The sequence below is a fragment of the Falco cherrug genome, chromosome 7, assembly GCF_023634085.1.
Source record: "Falco cherrug isolate bFalChe1 chromosome 7, bFalChe1.pri, whole genome shotgun sequence".
Classification (NCBI taxonomy): domain Eukaryota; kingdom Metazoa; phylum Chordata; class Aves; order Falconiformes; family Falconidae; genus Falco; species Falco cherrug.
In genome coordinates this window covers 11893483-11914760 of record NC_073703.1, presented here as the reverse complement: position 1 = coordinate 11914760, position 21278 = coordinate 11893483, and the positions used below count along the sequence as shown (strand labels likewise).

Sequence of the window (21278 nt, the reverse complement as noted above, 5' to 3'; positions counted from 1 at the left end):
AGGCCCACGGTGAGGTGGTTGCCCAGGCATGGAGGGCAGGCGGGGGCCCGGGGGCACCCACCCCATCTCCAGGCTGTGAGCAGGGGGTTGGGAAAGGCGTGTGTTTCCCTTTAAGAGGCAGGCCCTGGAGCTGCTTCCTCTCAGCCCTGCAAGAGCCCTAAACACAGTGCATCTGCCTGCAGCCTGCCAGCACGCCTGCCTGCAGCCTGCCTGAAACTCAGCGTGAGTAGGGCTTGGCCCCGGAGCCAGGGCTGGAGAGGGCTGGCACCCCGGGGTGGCGGGCACCCTGCATGCCTGGAGGGCAGGGAGGGATGGCAATCACCACGGAGGGTGCCGGGCATCGCCACGGAATGTGCCAGGCATGACCACGGTGGGTGCTGCAGCACGATGCTCACTAGCACTGCTGAGGATGCTGGCCCCCCCCAGCACATCAGCGCAATGCTGGGCTCTGCGGGGTGGCTAGGCACTGGGGGCACAGGGGGTCCGGGGCTGCTGCCCCCCAAACCGAGGTGCGAGGCTGTGGGTGCCTCGAGCCCAGCCCGCTGCGGCGGGCAGCACGTGGCGGCGTGCCGCCCAGGCTCCAGTGCCTGCGGTGCCGCACGCCGCTGCCGCTGGCTCCCGGGGCTGTGCTGGCGTCGGGTGGGTGCACCCCGCGCCCTCCAGCACCGCCTCCGCACACAGCCGCGGGTGACAAGCGTGGGCTGCACCCCACAGGAAGGTGAGCAGCGGTACCGACTGCGGAGGAGAGCCCAGGAGTGAGCAACCCATGGTGAGAGCAGCCGGTTGCACACCCCAGTCCCTGGACACCACCACGGTACCCCATATTGGACCCTGCTGGGGGAGAGCACCCACACTCCCCCAGCCCCCCTGGCCTGGGGCACCTCTGCAGGCACTCCTAAACCTTGTCTGAGCAGGGGGCACGTATGTCAGATCCATCTCAAGCCTGGAGGGGGGCTGCCGGAGGCTTGCTGGGCGCCGGGCCCCCTCTGCCGGCTCTGGGAAAGCTCACAGGCTGGCAAATAACTGCTGTGAGCTGCCCTGGGTGAGCCCCGTGCAGCGCACCCTTGGGTGCCTGGGGCACCCAGAGCTTGGGGCAGTGTGGATCTCCAGTGCCGTGGGGCAGCCGGGCGGCCTCTCATTCAGGGGACATAGTACGAGAGCAAAAAGTCCTGCATGGAGTCGGTGCCAGCTGTGTCTGTGGCACAAAGCGGCAGCCCTGGGTCAGAGCCGGGGGTCCTCGGCCAGGCCAGCTGGGTGCTGCTGGGCTTTGTCCGGTGGCAGGGCAGCGGAGGCAGCCCCGAGCTCTCTCCTTCCCTCCTTGGCTGGGCTGCACGCTTGGCTGCCTCTGTAAACCGAGCCTGCGGCTTGCAGCAGGGCTCAGCCACTTCTGCTGCACCCCCTATGTGATGTTTTCCCAGTGCTCCCTCTTCAAAGGATGCCCTGAGATCCTGTTTCCCCTGTCTGTCCCATCCCCAGCTTAGTCGCAGCTCCACAAGCCCCAATGGGCCACAGCAGCAAACGTGGTGGTGCGTGGTGTGACCCAGGCGGGAGGAGGAGGATGGAGGGGACTGGGAGTCCTGGCTGTGGGACAGGCCTGGGGCCATGGCTTAGGTTGCCTGCACCCTCCCCTGCAGGCGATCTCCTCTGCCAGCTCTTCCCACCCCTCTCCTTGCACCCCTGTGATGGGGTCTGCCTGGCACCACATGCGCTGGGGCGCTCCTGGGTATTTTGGGGTGTTACGGCAGCCCTTTCCCCCTCCGCAGCCCGGGCTCAGGGTTTGGCCTCGCTCCCCAGCCATGCTGCTGCTCCCGCTGCTCCTGGAGGCCACCCTGCTGCGGCTGGGCAGCAGCTCCCACCACCCCTTCTACAACGGCTTCTACTACAACCACATCATGAACGACAAGGGCAGTGGGCAGGAGAAAGGTATATTGGGGATTGGCAGGGCTGGGGGAAAGGGGGACCGGCAGGTTGGCTGCCTCTGGATGGGGCTGGGACCCATCTCTTGGGGGGGATGTGGGGCCCAGAGGAGTAGGCGGGGACACTCCATGGATGCTTGGGGGATGCTTATGGGATGCGCAGGCAGAAAAGGATGTGGCTGGATGGAGGGAACAGAGTGGCTGCAGGGAGGTTTGGGGACGCTGCCTGGCCCTGGATCCTGACCTGCTCATCATGCTTTCCCTCCCTGTCCCCAGTGGTTTACTTCAATGGAGCCAAACTGATAGTGGACACCCCTAAAGACCCTGTCTACAGCTCCAGTGGCACCAATGTCACCCTGCCTTGCCAGTACCACTACGAGCCTGACCAGGAAGCCAAGCGCAAGATCCGCATCAAGTGGTCCAAGCTGCGGGATGACTACACTAAGGAGCAGGATGTGCTGGTGGCCATCGGGAAGACCTACGTGGCCTTCGGGAACTTCCAGGGCCGTGCTCACCTCCGTCAGGCTGGGCGACATGAGGCCTCACTGGTCATCAGTGATGTGCGCTTGCAGGATGATGGCAAATACCGCTGTGAGGTCATTGATGGGCTGGAGGATGAGAGCGATGTGGTGGACCTCCGGCTGCAAGGTAGGGGCATGTTGGGGACCACATGATATCCTGCACAAAGCCAGAGCGCCTGGCCTTCCTGTGGCACCCCCTCCTCGAGGGAGGTAGTGATGTGGGGGGTCAGGGAGCGCAGTCATGGGAAGAGTCTGGGATGCTTGGTGTGATGGCGTGGTGGCTTGGGGCTGTCTGACTGTGGGGTCTCAGCAGCAAGTGAGCACAGAGCAGACTGCCCAGTTGGGATGCTGGGAATACTACTGTGGAGTCAGAGTTGGGGGTGACCCCGTGGCTGCAACATTTCCTGCTTTTATCCACCCATCTTCCCACTGTGCTGCATCATGTGCAGCCACCCCCTTGCCTCCCAGCTCTGAGTATCCCCATGCATCTTGTGATGAACCTTGGTGACTGGTCCAACCCCTCTTGCTCACTTGTCATGAGGGAACTGACTCAGCCCTGGCTCCACAGGCAAGCTCAGAGCTGTGGAAACGTCCCCCTTGTGCCCTGTCCACACCTGCCTGTGGGCCCTGCCTGCCATGGTGGCTTGTCCCCACCAGTCCCTGTGACTGTGGTCTATGGTGGTGGTGCACATGTTCCTGTGGTCCATCCATCCCCATGACAGCAGTGCATCCACCCCACGATGGTGGTCCGTGTGTCCCTGGGACTGCGGCCCATACATCCCCGTGATGTGGGTCCTTGTGTCCCTGTTCCTGTAGCCTGTGCATCCCCATGACAACGGTGTCTCCATCCCCACAGCGGTGGTACATGCCTCCCTTGGGACCACTGTCTGTGTGTCCCCAGGGCTGTGGTCCATACAACGTAGTGATGGTCCCTGCACCCCCATTATCATAGTCTGTGCATCCCTGTATGTGCAGGTGCTGCCCCACAAGGGTGGTCCATGTATCCCCAGGACCAAGCCCCCATGTCCCTGTGCCACCAGATGTCGCTGGCAACTCGCCGCTGGTGCCTGCATGCCCAGAGCAGCACCATCCCCGCATGCCTGTGCCTTGGCCTGTGCCACCCTGGGGTAGTCCCTGTCCCAGAGCCTGAATTTGGGATGGGATGGGGACCCCTTTGGGGGTGGCCCCGGGGGGCGGGGGGGGGGGCGCTGCCCATGGAGCCGCCTGAGCACCCACCCTGTCTGCCCCCAGGTGTGGTGTTCCCTTACCAGCCTCCCCGCGGGCAGTACAGGCTCAACTTCCATGAAGCTGAGCGAGCATGCCAGGAGCAAGGTGCCATCCTCGCCACCTTCAACCAGCTCTTCCAGGCCTGGAGCGAGGGGCTGGACTGGTGCAATGCGGGCTGGCTGGCTGATGGCACTGTGCAGTACCCCATCCGTCTGCCCCGCAAGCCCTGTGGTGGGCTGCACCTTGCCCCAGGCATCCGCAGCTACGGCCCGCGCCACCGGCACCTGCACCGCTTCGATGCCTTCTGCTTCTCCTCTGCGCTTAGAGGTGGGTGCTGGGCCATGGGCTGGGGGTGGCATCCTGGGGAAGATGCTATGTCCTGTTGGTGGAATCCCTCCCTCTTAGGGCACAGCCTGGGTGGGGATGTTCTAGGCAGGGATGCTCCAGATGGGGATGCTCCGGAGGATGCTGAGCACTGACACTCCCTTTTCTTGCTCCCCTCTCCCTCTAGGAGAGATTTTCTACTTGGACCGCCTGGCTGGAATGACGCTGGAAGAGGCCAAGCAGAGCTGCCAGGACGCAGGGGCTGAGATTGCCCGAGTGGGGCACCTCTACTCTGCCTGGAAGTTCCTGGGGCTGGACCGCTGCGATGCTGGCTGGCTGGCAGACGGCAGCGTCCGCTACCCCATTGCCAAGCCCCGAGCCAACTGCGGCCCCGAGGAGCCCGGTGTCCGCAGCTTCGGCTTCCCCAGCCAGGGCAGGTTTGGGGTCTTCTGCTACAAGGAAAGATAAGGAGCCGGAGGGTTCCTTCTTGGCCAGAGGATGTTTCCAGCCTGACGGTGCCTGGTGTTTGGCATTTCCCAGGGCTGTTTTGGGGGTGACTAGGGGGCGGTGGGATGGCGGGGGGAGGCTTCTTTTTGTTTTATTTTGTTTCCTTCCTTTATATTTTCCACATCTTGCTCAGCAGCTGGCACATGCAGCTGCTCGGGGTGGCTGCCAGCTGGGGCAGTGCTGGACTGTCCCTGGCATGGGGTCCGTGCAAGAATGATCCCCATGGGCTGCTGCCACCCCAATTGGTCTCTGCCACCCTGTGGGTGGTGGCCCCTTCCCATGGTGGCAGCATGTCACTGACACCCGCCTGCCCTTCCAGGCTACTCCTGCCCGTGAGCTCATGGGGTGGGAGCGAGGCGAGGCTGGATTTGGCCAGAGGCAGAGAGCAGGTGTCTCTGTTGCATCCTGGCCCCTCTTCCAGCCCCCCCTCCCCATCCTGCTGAAGGATGACGGTGTGCCTGTCCCTGTGGGAGTGCCAGTGCCTTATCTCCGTGTGCCCCTCGCTCGGACTCCACTTGAACTCTGGTGCCTTCTTCTTCAAGCATTTGGTTATGAAAAGATGTATTTTGCTGGACCTCTTCTAATAAATTGGTGGAGAATGCCCTGGAGGGATGTGGCTGTGTCCCATCTCTGTCCCAGCACGAGAGAGGAGTCTGCCACAGTGAGAGGATTTGGGGATCCCTGGCTGGGCACCGGGGACTGTCTCATCCTTGGCTGAGCACCGTCTCATGTCTTTGCCCACCTGAGCTCCTGCAAGGGCCTGGTGCTCCCTCGTTAATGAGTGTTAATTAACCCCCTGGGTGTCAGGACTGAAAGCTGGAGGGTGAGACAGCTTCTGCTGGGGATGGTTTTAGGTACGTGTGTTAATCCCCTCCTGGGGCGAGAGCTGAACAGGGAGGTGTTGTTTTGTTCCAGGATCCTTCTTTGGTTGGAGCTTGGGAATTCCCCCGGACCTCCATTGTCCCCAGGGCAGGACCCTTTGGTGCTGGCTGGGGCTGAGCTGGTCCCACGTAGCCTGGAGCACTCTGTTTGCTCACCCCTTCCCTGCTGCCTTGCCATGGGAGACCTCCCCCTGCCCAGACAGACACCCGCCCTGCCTAACAAAAACAACACTGACAAAGTGCCCATTCCGATTTCACTCTCTTTATTATTTATCGTTCTTTCAAAATAGGATATGTTCAAAAATATAAATAGGTGCAGGGAACGCTGGTGCCCCGCACGGTCCCCTGGAAAGAGCACGTTGTCCCGGGATGGGTGCTGCGCTGCAGGGGGCGGTGAGGAAGTAGAGAGGGGCCACAGTCCCCAGCACCCTGGTCCTGGGTCTCAGCATCCCCTCGCCTCCCTCCTCCCACAGCTCCTTCCACCGCAGCCCCCCGGCCCTCCCCACCCGCCCTGACGTGCTGCAGCAGTAGGAGGATTCTGGAAAAAAAACAAACACAAAACCCCAAAAGGTGCTGTTCACCCTGGAGATTAAATAACAGAAATAATTACATTGTTCGTGGATAAAATCAGGAAAAAATAATCATCTTTATTATTTAACTTAACCCCCTGCCCTCTGCAAACCCCCCCCCCCCCCCCCCCGTCCCCGAAGGCATGAAGATAATTGGAACCGGACGGTTAGTAAAAATGCTGAGATCTAATTCGCTTTGCTTTGGTGCTTGGAAAACATTAATTTTTTTTTTATATATATACACAAAGGTGGGTTTGTTTTTAATATAATTTTTTTTCCTTATATGACAAAAAAGCAACAAGAAGAAGAAGAAATTGACTCTGTTAATATAACTGTTCCATTAAAAATCTCTTTTTCTCACTTTCCCCCTTGGTCTCTCTCGCCCCGCTCTAATGGGTGGGTCTGTGCATGGCTCTACCACTGGGTCTTGACTGGCTCCTGGGGCTCCTCTTGTATAGCCTGCGTTGGTAGTTGGAGGCTGCGGAAGAGGGAGCAGAAGAAAAGACACCTTGTTAGCAGGAGCCAGGACAGAGATGCTGCTTGTCCCGCACTGGCTGCCCCAGCCCCTGGCTCCCTGGAGAAACACGGGCAGGCGCAGGCAGCGCTGCTGGGCAGGCGGCTGTGTGTGCCCTGGCACCAGCCTGCTTGCCCCTGCACAGCCCGCCCTCCTCTCGCCCCTGTGGCTGGGGTTTGCTTCACCCAGGGGTGAAGGTGGCCGGTGCTTTCCAAAAGCCTGGCCAGGAGCATCCTCCCTGCGGATGCCTGTCCGATCCCTTCCCCATGCCCTGCTGGGAGGGCAGCTCTGCCAACAGGGTGAGCATGGGGACCACTTCCCCATCTCTCCCACTGTCCTACCAGTCAATCCCCAATCCGCTGGGACAGGGAGGGAAATAGCCATCAGGGGTGGGATGTGCTCGGGGCTCAGGAGGGGAAACAGACCCGTCTGGCTGGCAGGGACAAAGTTTCTGCCTGATCTTTGCTGCTAGTCTCCCTCAAGGCTGGCACCACTCCAGAGCGTGATGATTGCAGGAGGATTTTCATGGAAACAGCAAAAGCTGGTTGGGAACAGCCTAGGTCTCCTGATTGCTGGCAGACCATGGTGGGAGCAGCCTGCAGCTCTCTGAGTCTGCCGCAGAGCCAAGGGAATCAGCGGTCTGCACCACACAGCCGCCTTGGACACCTCCTCCATCCCTCCTCCTTCCGTCTCCTCCCTGGGGCAGAGGTTTGTCCCTTAAGCTCATATCAACTTTTCCTGGCTGTGGGACCGTTGCTTTAGCTGGAATTGCCCAGCTGGACCAGGACCTGGCAAGGAGGCCACTGGTCAGATGTGATTTAGCTGAGACCGACGAAATTATTGGGAAGCTGCAGGCGAGCAGGGATGGGATGTGGGTGTAGGCAGCCGTGGGAGTGGTCTGGGACACCAGTGGGAGAGGGATGGCTGCTGTCAGCTGGAGGCCTGACAGGAGAAGGGTCGGGATCCCTGTCCCTTGGCTTAGCTTTGCCACAGGGCTCCCGTCTGCTCCCAGGGCAGGGGGATGCCAGGGAAGGGCTGAGGGGGACCACAGCTCCCTGCCTCTATTCTCTCTGCTGATGCAGGTGGTGCCAAAACTCACCCTTTTCAGAAACTGTTTCTCTTCCTCTCCTTCCTTTAAGCAGCCTGGGCCCTTGGTAAGCTCCTTGTTGCCTGGGCTGTCCCTCTGGCCAGCCCCCGTAGTGCACACCTGCCCAGAAGATGCCAGCTCCCACTGCCCCATCACAGGGGATCTTTCAACAAGCAAAGGGGACTATGATGTCCCTTTCTGCCTGGCTCAGAGCTGAAGTGCACCCCAAGACAATGTCCCTCTCATTCCCAGCTCCTCCTTCCAGCTGCAGGGATGCATCAGCCCTAACCCAAAGGGAAAGCGACTGAGACGTACGGTTTGTGCAGGATATCCGTGGCTCCTCCCACTGCCCGTTGGGCTGGCACCGAATCGTGGGCACGTGGCGCTGGATGTAGCCTTGGTTGCACTGGTACCGCACCATGGAGTTTATTTCGTAGCGATCTTTCTTTCGACCGAAGGTCCTGGCGTTCTCCACCACGGGGGGGTCCCCACAGGCCACTGCAGGAGATGGGTAGAGACACGGAGAGCTCGAGGGGTCCTGCCTGGCTGAGCGAGCAGCTTGCACCCGGGCAGCTCCTGCCTGCCTAGCACAGGCTGGGCATCCACAGCCTTGACACTCCCACGCGTAAAAATTTAAATCCCTCTGAGATTGCCTCTGTCCACAAACAAGTAGGGGCAGGGGTATATGGAAATCCTGTGGCCTTGAAATTAAGCAGTGGTCTGCCTCTGGGTTCCATTCCTGCCTCTTGGAGAAAGCAGCAAGGGCCAGGCATTAAAGCAGCCACTTGCCTCTGTGGGAGGGCATGGAGCTGGTGTGCAGGAGTGATGCTGCAGCCAGGGTACGGCTCTGCCTGGGGGTGCGAAACCCCATCCTTGGTGGCTCATCTTACTTGTTTTCAAGCTGTTGGGAAACTTTCTTCTAAAGCCTTGGCCAACTTCTATTGTTATTGCCTTCAGCCTCTTTGACCACCCTTTGCAGTGACAAAACCCACATTCATGTGCACTGGGGGGTGCCACTCCAGCCCCGCAGCCACTGCCTGAGCCCCCCATCCTTGCTGGCGCAGCACAGCATACTGACCTGTTCCTTTCTTGCAAGTGAAAGGGAGGTGATAGTTGCAGGGAACGTCATTCCATTCGCCTTGCTCATGCCAGATCATCACAACGCAGTCCTCACCCGCCGCGAAGAAGTTATCGGGTTGGTTGGGCCGCCAGTTCTCAAATTGCTGCAGAGAGAGGAAAGCCCTTCGCCTAAGGTTGAGCTCTTCCCTCTCCTGCTCCCTCCTTCATCCTTGCTGCTGCCTTCCCCATGCCTCTCACCAGCAAAGACCATGGGTTGCCAGAACTGCTACTGCAGCCGTTATTTCTATTGTGATGGTGCCCAGGAGCTTAGCTGAGCAGCTTTACTAGAGGCTTGGAAAAACCATGAGCCATACAAAGTTTAGGGCTGCCTCCACTCAATGCTCAACCAAAGCGCTCAGCACGTAACTCACAGGGCTCTTCCCACCCAAGGGGAACCTCTTCCCCCACCGAAAGCCAGTGCCTGCCCGCACCGCGGGCCGTGGGCTCACCAGGGGGTGTCCGTCGGACCAGCGGAAGTCGTTCTCGACAGTTCTGTCACTGAGGCCGATCCACTGGTAGTCCTGTGCGTGGCCTGGAAGAGCCGGAGGGGGAGAGGAGAGTGGGTCATGGTTCCCCTACACCTTATGTTTCTTTACCATCTCAGCTGTCCCTGTCGCCTCTGAGTCATTCAGTTCCTTCCCAGTCACTAGCCCCTGATGTCCCTTTTGCCCTGCATCACGCTTGTCCATCTCCCTCCCCACTCAGCATGCCATGAGCGTGAATCCACCCACGCTGACATGGGTCACCGTACTTGTTGCATCAAGTGAACACGTTGTGAACAAGCCACATCAGCAATGTGGTCAGAGCAAAGATCTCGCCTAGCCAAGAAAGGGCCCTCTTCTGTCTCATGGCTCAAGGTTCTTCCTTTCCCACGCAAGGGTGAGGCCTCATCAGGAAATATGTACACACCAGTGGGGGAAACTGTGGTTTTTATGTCATTCTGGATAAATCTGCCCATAGACTTGGAGTCTAATGGAAGGACCCTGCCCAGCCTCAGGCTGCCCTCAGCACTCACTGTTCACAAATTCTTGCTCCTCTGGGGTGATGATACTGCTCAGGTGGGCTTGATGTTGTCGGCATCTGGTCTCTGCATCCATCCAAGTCTCCCTCTCTTCAAAGTGCCTGTAGCAGTGGCCCTGGAACTTGGTCCAGCCTTCCTCACAGTTTTCCAGGTCTGAAACACACAAAGGAGGTATGAAAAGGAGTTGGTGCATGGGTCTGGAAGTCTTCCAACTCACCTCTTATAAGCTCATGCTCTTATGGCATGGGACAACACATGGTCACTTCCACTAAAAAGCAAACCCTTATGGGAAATCCCAGGGGAAATTATCAGAAGGCATCCAAGACACACACACACACACAGAGGGGAACCTGTGTTGAAGACCCCGTGTTTGCAGTAACATGGCCAGTGCTACGAGAAAACTTCAGTGGTGCAAACTTATTCCTGAGCAATTCAATCCCTGTGTCATGGACTCTGTTCTTGAGGAACAGACCAAGCAGGAACACCTCTCTTCCCAGTTGTGCTGGCCTGCAGAGTTTTCTTGCTTTGGAAAGAAACTCCAAAATCTGAATCCAGTTGTCCACAGTCAACACACATGTGTTGAAAATGAAAGAGGGGAGGACAGCCCAGGTTTGGATGGTTGGATCATGTGGTGCTGGGGCTCTGGAGGAGAAGCAAGCCTACCAAGATGGGAGAAAAGAGATGGAGGCAGGAACTTAGCATGGTGGAGAGAGAAAATGAAATCTCAAGGAAAAGCTTGGAAGCGGCTAGGGAAGTACAGAAATTCCTCAACTTTTCAGAACATATTTTACCATCTGAGAGACACTGAAGAGCAGAATCCATCAATTAAAAAAAGCAAAACCACAGGTGGGGAGAGCAGAGGCCAATGGAGAAACCACCAGAAAACACCATCAGCAGCTTCCATGCAATGCAACACCACACATCTGCTCCATGTGACTGAAGGAAACAGAAAATGAAATGTGTTTAGTCTCAGCCTTTTAGATACCTGTCTACCATCCTTTCTCAGGCACTTGCTGATCTTGGAGTGATAGGCTTTCATGAGTCCTCATGCCTCTCTCCCTTTCCAGTAAGGTTTTCTGTACTTAATTTCTTTCTTCTTTGTTAAACTCGGTAGGTCAAAGCACTTGTCACCTTCAGTCACAGTAATTCCTCCTAATCTACCCTTCTGGTGTTCTTTGAACTGAAGATTGCAGATCCTTCATAGATGTTGGAAGGGTTGATAGTTTGCTGAGGCACTAAAAACATTTTCTTGCCTTCTTCAACAGGTCACATGGATTATCTGGAAGCAGCTGAAGCTGTAAGGATTCTTGGCCTTTGCAGGCAGATTGCTTGCACAAGGTGAGCAGAGAACATGCTCCGTCTTTTGAGATTTAAGACTCTTTTCCAGCAGCTTGAATGCCACCTCTTGTCATCACAGCTTTGGGGATGGGACAGCACATGGCACAGATCCTCAGCAGGACATTTCCTAGGAGAAAGGCCACGCTTTCCTACATAGCTGTTACTTATGGGGAAATGAGACAGCAATCATCTTGGAAAATAATGGCAAAAATCTTGTTCCCTGGCAGGGACACTGTCATGGTGACAAAGATTGGCTGTGTGCACAGACAGCAGAGCCCACCTACGGTGTCCTGCTGTTCTTGGAGACTGACAGAAAGGATGGTCTGCCTCACGGGAATAATGAACGCTTATACTCCCCACTGAATTCGGGGCACTGGCTTCCTCTTACATCTCCCGGGCTATAGCCCCCAGGCACCATGAGCCCATAAATCAGAGGAAACTAAGTCTGGCTTGGGCCAAACAAGATTGTAAGCAGCTGCAGGGTAGAACCTCTTGTTGAATTACAGGGATCTTCAACAACAGGTAGCAACGATGGGTAAATACGGGCCTGATTAGGTTGCATTAGGAAACTGATGTTAAGGCAGCACAATTCCTGCCCAGATGGTCCAATGATCGTGAACTGCCTTCTTATGGTCTGCTCCCAATGTTTGTATGGGAAGCAGAAAAAGAGATGAAGAGGAAGAGGAGGAGAAAAATCCAATATATACTATCATTACTTGTGCCAAGGTGAAGAAGACACTACAACCTTATTTCTCTTTTGTTTGAGCAAGGCAGGAGAGCTTCCCCTCAGCTAAGCTGATAAAAGTTTGGACTTTCACCAGCTTTAAGAAAAAAAAAAAGCTCAACTCTTTTTATTTCCTTGTAGAAACAAAAAGAAGTATTAGTGCAGATCAGAGTACCTAATTTTGATGGAAAAATAGGTCACTTCACATTCTCTCAAAGATGTGTATTCCCTGCTGATTTTGCCACAGGAAGCTACGTTGAAGATGACAAAAATGTCATGCTGTGTCAAATTGGTGGAGATTCCTGGAGTGAATGAGGCTTCTCTCAGCTGCATCTTCACAGAGAGAAACACAATCATTTTTCATGGCTCAGTTGAAATATCCTTCTATGAAATTCCAGTCTAGCAGAGAAAGTTTGCCTGGGGTGAGGATGTACTCAGATGTTTCCTTACTGTTACAGATGAACAGAAAGACCCTTGACCCAGAGAGACAGTGACTTGTGTGATCAACATTGTTATGATGTGTATGGAACTTCACTAGAGAAACTTAAAAAAGAGTAAGTTGAAGAAGACACCAGAAGCTCCTGCTTAGGTGTCTTAAAAGACATGGTGTCATGACGAACAAACTAATTAAAATATATAAGGAAAAGTCTCAAAGCTTTTCCCTAGTGTACTTCACGCTGCTGTTAGAGGTTAGCTTACTGAGATGAGGGCAGGACTAATGGGACCACTTGGGATCAGCTTTTTTTGGGGGTAGGGTGGCAACAAGGTCGTGCAGCAGTTAGTAAGATTAGCTGAAGCCAGGTAGGCCGTACCGATCTCACACAGGTCCCCTCCGTAGCTGGGAAGGCATAAGCATTTGAAAGAGTCGATGCCATCAACGCAGGTAGCTCCATTCAGACAGGGGCTTGAGTGGCACTCATCAGTGTCTGCAAGAAATCAAGGGCTTCCATTAGGGCTCTGGGCAGACAACTCAACTACCCGGAGAACTTGTTTCCTTGCTTGTTTAGGATGGAATGTCAGTTGTTTTGGGGAAACTTGGGAGTTTCTAGGGTCTTATTTTAAAACGTACTGCCACTGCTGCTGCTGGAAGAATGAAGGCATGAGACCCAACCCACCCTACAAGGAAGACATTGGCTTTCTGTCACTTGATGGTTGAACACCACTCTGAAGATAGCAGTACCAGCTCAGCAAGATGTATCCAATACACAGCACTCAGTGTCTTTGACAGCTGTGGTAACTCTTCCTTGTCCGCTGTCTCTGCCTGATGCATCAAGTGTGTTAACTTGTGTCTGTGTCTTCACCAGTTATGGGTCTATGAGGAAGAAAATGTGGAATGTTCATAAGTGATGGAAACATCCTGAAATAGATCTCTATCTCCTAACTGGTCTTCCTTGCTGCCAGTGATCGCTACTAGTTTTTTCCTAACCATAATTTAGATGACGTTCTGGGGCAAGACATCTCTTCTCAGTGAAGTTGAAGAAAGTGCAGAGAAGAAAAGAACTGGGTTCAAAGGTGTTCAGAGGCCCTAAATTTTTTCTCTTTGAGGATCTTAGGCCTAACTATAGGTGCCTCTTCCTTGGTGAAGAATACTGGAATGCAGTGCTATTTTCTCCAGACCTGTCCCCACTATGCACCTTTTTGCTTGTGATGGGGGTGGAAGAAGATGATAAGTCTTTTCCAGCTGTAGACTCCATCTTGGTGGAGGAAACTACTTCTAGTTTGCCATCTAGATAGAACAGCCCTTAAAATCCTTTTAGCTTTTCTGGAGGCAAAAAGAGAAGTTGGTATGGAAAGAGTTTGACTCCCCAACACTCCAATGTTTCTCAACTTGCTAATTAGCACAAGCCTGGGTAGTAGATGCCACCATTTGGTAGCACTTCCACCCCCTGTCATCTTGGGGCAGAAGGAAAGAAGGAAGAATAGATGCTCTGAAGAAGGCCACAGGTAGCCAGTTTGTATCTATATACTGCAAAATCTAGCTTGTGCTCTTCTCCCAGTGTCGCTTTAGACTGAGCCTCAATCCTATTTATTGATCTTTGGAATCAGAGGAAGAGTCATTCAAATCGGAGAGATTTCAGAGATGTTCAGAAACAAGGAGGAGGACTGAGGACAAAAGGGGGAGCACATCCACGCAAGTTAGGTTAAATGGTGACAGGTTAGATCCTCATGCAAGACGTTTCTCTCTTTCACGCTCAGAAGAAATGTAAGGCTTTAGAGGTGCTGACTAACTCTCCGTGCTCTTCTTGTGGATGAGAGGGGTTAGTGAGGAAACTTTCAAAGATGATAGACATGCTGGCTATGGAAATACCAGAGCAGAGCAGTGACTCCGCAAGGTCTCTGTTCATCTTCTGGTTGGGGTATATTCAGTCAGATATTGTCTCCTTGAAGATCAGTGGCCCAGCTGCTCAGTGTCCCTAGACACGTGTGAGCAGATGCATGTTATACCCTATGTCGCTGCATGGTCACTCAGTGGCTAATGTCTGGTATGTTAACTAAAAGTTGACAAGTTCCATAACGTGCCTAAGTGATGGAAAAAATTCCTTCTGACCTTGGATGGTAAATCCGTTTGTGCTTTGGAACAAGAAAATTGTCATTTATATTTCAGGCTGTATCACTGCAAGCAATGCAATTATTCCTCAGATGGCCGATGAACTTCTTACTCCAGTTTCGCAGTTTTCCTCTGAGAGAAGGTATTTTTTTCTCTGGATTGCCCTTCTAAGTACTCATGAATGCTTTCTGGATTTCTTTGTTCACTGCAACAGGAAGAGAATTCCTGTTTCCATGACACTAATAAATACTTTGAGACTTTCCAGAACAAAATGAGGGTCACAGGCCTAAGTAGAAGAGAGGAGCTGAACTTGGCTGAGTATGGCTTATTAGTCACACTTGGAGTTCCTAGAAGATAGAGAGCATAAAGGAAAGTGAGGTATCCTGAGGGATGATTACAACTCTAGAGGCCCCTTGGGCTTCCCAACAGCAGTGGCAGCAGAAGTTTGTGTTGACTCCAGTGGGCTCCAGCTGAACAAGTAAGGAAAGGCTCTCATTTGTCCGTTAGGCTCCACGAAGTGGACAGCAGGCTGCAGGAGTGAGAACGAAGCGCGTACAAAAGCTAAAGCGGAACATTTAGCAGGGAATCATGAGTCTTCAGCTGTCTTTGGCCATGTGGGCTAGAAACTGGCACATCCGAGATCTCTTCTGAGATGCAGGAGACCTGCTGTGAGTTGCCATCCCTGGTCTTAGAGAAGGGAGCAGGCACACAAGTGCAAAGTCATTGCCACAAATTTCCAGCTGGAAAATAACACTGGAACAGAATTTCCTTTTACAGATATTGTACATAATATGATTGCACATATTATATATGCTGTAAAAACAAATCTCTGCATATAATATATGTTATATATATCTCTGTACTTATACACATATATTTTTACATATCACACATAGAAAAAGGGTGTGTACTTGTAGGTAGTGATGGAAAAACAGACAACAAATACAAGTGAGACACAGGCAAGTTTTCTTCGCAGAAGCATGCTGCAAATGGCTGAAGAGAAGATGTTTTAAACGCACGATGATCATAAATACCAGACTCTTCCTTCAACTCATTGGGCTGTTGGAGCAGTGACCCTGTCTCTATCTAGATGCAGAATCACCTCACCAAGCTGATACCAAGAAACTGAAACACATCTGGTGGGCTGGAGGAAGTGTCGCTGGTCCTCCCAGAAAATCTGCGTCTTGGAGGTCTTTTAGAAAAGTAAGTTCTAAATCGCAAAATTGGCAGTGATGTTGTCTTTGTATACCATGGCAAGTCAGTTTGTGGGTGTTTCTAGCATATCACATCTAAGTGATATTTATGGGAGGTGAGAACTCTAGTTAAAAAAAAAATAATCCCATCTATCATGCAACAAAGCTATTTTCTTCATAACCTTTTATATACCATAAACGTGTCCACTTCCATATTGTTTAGAGCTAGATGAGGCTAGTAAATCACTGTACACATCTTCAGCCAGCTGAAAAGCCCACTGCACGCTAGGTGTGCCAGCTCTGCGCAGCATGGAGCAAGCTCCCGATTCCACAGCACCGGCTGCTGGGTAGCTTGACACTCAAGGATCTTATGCAGACACGAGCTATTTATTTGCTTGGGTGAGCAGTCATTCAAAAAGTCTGCTTTGAGATGCAGCTCAAATGCTTATCAACCGACAAGACAAGACTACTTCTATTATTACCCAGCCCTAACAAAGGACAAGTGATGTGGCATGGAATGCAGAACAGAGGCAGCCTTGCTTTCCAGAGCTTCAGCTCTGAAACAAAGACAGGGGAGAAGATGCCTTGCAGTGCCAAGCATAGGAAGCCCATTTAGAACATATTATTAACTCACTTTTTGAGGATAATGCAAAATTAGCAGCACTTTAGAAGACGATTCGTACTGCAGTTAATATTGCCCAGAAGTTGCAAAAGATTATTCAAATCTGTTTTCTCAACAGTTTCTATTTTTTGCTACTAACAGGACCCAAGGTCTAACTTCTAGATTAAAACAACCCAACAAAACAATTAAAACAAAATATCCGATGTTAACAGGGTCTTGCATCTGGAAGATGTAAACTGTTGGCTGGAGAAAGCAAGGGCAGTTACACAGCTACAATGCAAACTTTGAATTTGTTTCACCATTTTCTTACTAAGATTCCTTTTACATTGCAGCTACATACTATATTTAGTCAGAACTATTTTCTTCTGGTGCAACTAAACACAATGTAAGTATTCTCCCAGTGCCTTTGAAAACAATTTTCTGTACTAGATCATGGAAATTGGAAAGAGAAATCCTTTAGAAATGAAAGAGAAATAGATTGGTGCTGGTTTTGCTCAGAAGGTAAATGGCATGCAAAAGTGAACATGCAGCGTCAGTGGTGAGAAGGAAATGCTTTTAAAATCCTTCTTCCCAAGTTAAGAAGACAATACTAGAATCAGTGCTAACACTTTTAAAACAGTACAGTCCGGGCATTTCTCTCAATGGCAGCCTGTATGGAAGACGAGCAAAAATACCCATTAAAAAAGGTCAGCTTTGTGCTTAAAACATCTACTAAGAAAAAGCAGCTTGTGAACAGAGAGGATGCTATTACCCCAAACCTGAACAAACTGTATAGTTTTCCTGAAGCTGCAATTGGTTTAGAAATATACACTCGGGTTTAAACTCCTATTTTTGTTTCATAGAGAGGAAAAGGTAAGACAGAAGGACAAGGCATTTTCGGGACAGCCAACAGTCCCTTTTGAGCCCTTCACCCTTTCTTTATAAGCTTCTTGTAAGTGCAATTATCTAAACAGGGAATCAGACCAGCTAGGTAATTACCTTCTAGAGACTGAGGGAAAAATAAAGTCATCCAGGTACAAATAAAATTTGCTTTTCAGAGGCTCCTGGGAGGTGGGGAAACAGTTCTCACACATTTTAAGTGAAATGCTGGCATCAAACTTCAGATAGCCAGCTAGTGACTTAATTAATTAATTAGCAATTAAGTCACTGAAATGATTAAGTACAACAGTTAAACCAAAGTCTCCATGCTGCAGAAGGGGCAGATATTGCTACAGCCTTAAAAAGTTACATTCATTCAGGGAACAGCAAGTTTCCAGGAGAACCTGTTGATTTGTCCAACACTCTCATGGAAGGAGAACTCAGGACATCTCTGCCTCCAAAATACTATGTGTGGAAGTCAACTGACTTATATATAATGCTAGTTATGGACATTAGGTTGCCTCTTCAGAGAAAGGCTTTAATTAAGCTAATAAACTTCTGATGCAAAATAGACAGTATATCCAGGAGACATCAAAACACCCGGTCAGCCACAAGTGGTTTGTGCTTTTGCTTGCCCTCAAAGCCAGGACTGGTACCTCCAACTCCTTCCTGAGAGCATAGTCTTCATTCCACGTCAGGTCAAACATTATGAATCAGGTAAATATTTTCTAGATTTTTTCTTCTGGGTTGATCTTCTCTGGACCAACAAAACTCTATCCCTCAGACTTCCAGGGTGTGAAGAACAAGGAAAGCCCACCAAGACCTTTCCTTGTTTGCCTTCTAACCTTCATCTCTGTTGGGGCCATAGGCAGCAGACTTCATGAACTTGTTTCAGCAGAGACAAACAAAACTTAACATAAATATCTGCCTTTTCAGCACATTTCTCTTTTTTTCCCCCAACTTGAGCGAAGTTTTTAAGTCATTCACTGGTCAGAGTGCTCCAAACCACAGTCTTTCATTGAAGTGCCAGCTATTTTTTCAGCTAATAATTATTTGTCTTCAAATCTTACCAGAAGCAAAAAGACCCGCTGAGTTGGCACAACTCTGGATGAAGAAGCCAAGCCTATGGACAATTCTTCAAGCTTGTGGAGTTCCTGTCCTCGTGGAAGAATCAAACTGCTGACTAAAGACGCGTGCATGCATAGCCTTCAGTTTGGTTAAATACTGAAAAATACTGGCACTCCAAGTGTTAACCTTCGGTCTTCTTGTGCTTCTGGCTCTGAGTTTGAGAGAGAAGTAGAGGCTAGAGCAGAGCAGAAAAATACCACTCTACTTAAATCATCCTACTAAAAAGACTGCTGGATCCAACTGGAACCCTTCGATGAAAGGACAAGAGGGCAGTGGCCACATGCCTCCGTGCTCCTTGCTCTAAGCTCCTTCTGTAAGCTGAACTAGCTTCACCTGTGCTTTCATGTTAGTCAAAATTAATTGCACTCAGCGGTCATCAACTACATCCTGCAAACTCTAAGCACAGCACAACACACAGATATCAGAACTGATCTTCTTGTAAGATCAGTTAATTTCCAGACTAGGAAGCTTCAGGTAAAAAGGCAGACGCAACATGGGAAATAGATTTTGGGTTCCAGCCTATGGTTCTTCCATGTAGACTTTCCATGGTCACAATCCCCAGAGCACTGTAAAGAGTAACGACCCAAAAAAGGAAATCTGTGATTTTTCTCCTATTTTTTTTCTTCTTCTTTTGTCATCACTTTGCTCTAATTCTTTAGAAGAATTTCTCCTTGTTGCAGGGGTGTTGCAAGTTCAAGGTCAACAAGCTTTTTTGCCATCTAGATGATCTGCCTTCAGACCCTGACCAGGACTGTATTTAACCCTATAGGGACACTGTAGTAAAGAGGCTTACCAATAAAAAGGGAAATTTTACCCTAGAATATCTTCCCTAGTGGGAGCACCAGCCATGCACATGTACTCAAGCCTGTCTCTAGTTTATAAAGATTGTATGGTTAAACTTCATGCAGTCGTCACTACCTCTCTCTGTCACCTGCTAAAAAAACCCAGCTGCTACATCGTCATCTCTGTGACTTGCAAATACACAACATGTTCCAATTTCAGAACATTTTTCAAACTTCTTCACACATGAGCTGCTGAACACATGGTTTTCTTTCAAAATTCTTTGCAAGAATGTTGGCTAACAAACGCTTCGAAGAATCTGGCAATCGCCTTGTGGGTAATTTAGAAAAAGAAAAAGCAGTGAAATAAAACCATTCTGTGGGGCCAATATTTTTTAAGTTTTTTTTTTTTTGGCTGAGCCTCACTGGCTACTTTGCTTCCTTCCCCTCAGCCCTGCCTTTGGTGGTTTGTTTTGTGGCTTGGACACGGCAGTGGGCATGGTCCAAAAGCAGAGCCCATTAGGTCTGCAAGGAGGGTTTTTGGGTGTGTCACTCCTGCAGCACCCTGCCAAGCCCCAGATGTCATGCCAGGCTGGACCAGTGTGGTGGCAATGAGCTCGCTGACTTCCCCTCACCCACTCCTGCTGCATCCTCTATGCAGCTGCTCAGCAGAGACACACAGGACCTCAAATGTGTTATGAGCAGGACTGAACAAAGGTTTGTGATTACCTGTTTTCTCAGAGGGAGAGAAGTGATGCAGGGGAAAACGCAGTGACTCATTCAAAACACTTTGGGGGTGGAAATGATGTTAGAAACCAGGCTGAGCTTCACAAAGCCCTGCACTTACAGACCCTTACTGAGTCCAGAGCTACCCGTGTTGAATGGTGTAAATTAACCAAAGAGAAGCAGTTCAGGAAGTAGTGGGGGAAAGGGGTGGAATTAATATTACTTTTGCTAGAAGGAACTGAACATACATTTTGTACCGTACTTAAGCAACATGTCCTACCTGAATGTATGGCCCATTGAGAACTGAGCATATGTAGGACCTTCATACAACAGCACAAGCATCGATGGTTTTCAAATGGGGCTTGTCCCCAGGAGCCTGCTCCTGGCTGCAGCAAAGTGAAACTAAGCTGTGGCTAAGGATGTTGCAGGACACCCTGTGTTACCAGACTCGGGCTCTTCCCTTGGCCAAGAAGCAGCCACCGGTGGGCCCAACAATGTCCTATCCCATTTTCTTCTAATTGTAGTATCCTAATTCCACCATGGCATGTGAGCACTGTTTTGAGGATGCTTGTCAGAAAGCTAGCAGAGTGCTTTCACCATAAATGATTACCTAGATTTAAATATTGTGTCTGTTTATACTTGGCAGCAAGGGATCCTACCAAGACAGAGCACTAGAATGCCAGAAAGGGGCAGGGTGGAAGGAAGGACATTTATCAGCAGAGCTGACAAAAGGGAGTGGTGCTTTGAGCAGTCTCACCCATTTAGCTTGTTCTAGCTGCAGAAAACAGCATAAGACACAGACCAGAGGCTGGCCACACTCTATGCGGAAGGGATAGAGCAGTTTGCCTGATACAAACACTGTACTCAGTGCAGATGATGCCGAGAGCAGAGATTTTTGTCCCCAGCTGGCTTGCTGTGCTTCTTACCCCTTGGCACTTCAAAGCTGTTAGTGGCCAGCCTCCCACTCTGGGGCAAGCGCTATGAAACACTTGGGGATGCAGGCAGCAAGTCAACACACCACAGAAAGAGAAACAAAACAAGACAGAGACTTGCAACCTGTCTTATCCAACTTCTCAGCTGCGCTCCCTGGCCAGGGTGGGAGTCTCTGTGGGTGGAGCTGTCTTTGCTCTTGTTTCCAAAAGAGAAGAAAAAAATTGTTGTTTTCTCTAGATTATAGCAACAGTTTAGAGCAATTTCAGAGGGGGCGTGAATGCCCTAGTGCCTTCCCCAGCTATATCACACCCAGGGACCTGCTCACGCTGGCTCTCAATGACCATTCACAGAATACTCTTTTTTTGAGCCCCCACCTCTGGCAGCACTGAGAGGAAAGCTTGCCTGTGCCCCAGTGATGACCTGGGTATACTGGGAGACACAAGCAGGCGATGCCTCCATCATGTTCCTGGCAGGTGCCAGCTCCATCAGGCTGCTCATCATGGCTGGGGTGCAGCCGTGCCTGCCAGGAACGGCGGTTCAGAGGAGTGATTGACGCCTGCTGCTGTGGTGCAGGGGAGGAAAGCCAGATATGCATCCCCTGGTGCTTCCCTTGAAGTCCTGGGGCGTGTAATTGCCATGGGCAGGCAGGAGAGAGGCCCTGGAGGCTTCTGGGGATGCAGTTATGGTGGCTGGATAATTGCACTACCTGCCCAAACACAGGCTATCGTTTGTTAAGACAGAAG

The 21278-nt window shown here is 51.3% G+C and overlaps 2 protein-coding genes across 6 annotated transcripts in view; one reads left to right on the top strand and one right to left on the bottom strand.

Annotated features, from left to right (window-relative positions):
- HAPLN3 (hyaluronan and proteoglycan link protein 3) lies at positions 1-5103 on the top strand. Of its 5 annotated transcripts, none has more exons than XM_055717099.1 (6): positions 1-222; positions 715-769; positions 1795-1923; positions 2193-2564; positions 3689-3991; positions 4176-5103. In XM_055717099.1, the coding sequence occupies exons 3-6, from the start codon at positions 1797-1799 to the stop codon at positions 4454-4456; spliced, it is 1083 nt and encodes a 360-aa protein (XP_055573074.1). In that variant the 5' UTR covers positions 1-222; positions 715-769; positions 1795-1796; the 3' UTR covers positions 4457-5103. The 5 variants fall into 5 exon arrangements, with proteins under 5 accessions (XP_055573074.1, XP_055573073.1, XP_027657399.1 ...); XM_027801598.2 differs by having other exon boundaries at positions 5-222; positions 1764-1923; XM_055717098.1 differs by lacking the exon at positions 715-769 and having other exon boundaries at positions 2-222.
- Positions 5104-6081: 978 nt separating this feature from the next.
- Positions 6082-21278, bottom strand: part of ACAN (aggrecan) — a 50690-nt gene continuing 35493 nt past the window's right edge. The window contains exons 13-18 of the mRNA XM_027801600.2: positions 12561-12674; positions 9681-9839; positions 9115-9197; positions 8625-8769; positions 7862-8044; positions 6082-6423 (exon numbers count right to left, since the gene is read on the bottom strand). Of these exons, the coding sequence (XP_027657401.2) occupies positions 6335-6423; positions 7862-8044; positions 8625-8769; positions 9115-9197; positions 9681-9839; positions 12561-12674 (773 nt within the window). The 3' untranslated portion in view covers positions 6082-6334. The remainder of the gene's footprint in view (positions 6424-7861; positions 8045-8624; positions 8770-9114; positions 9198-9680; positions 9840-12560; positions 12675-21278) is intronic.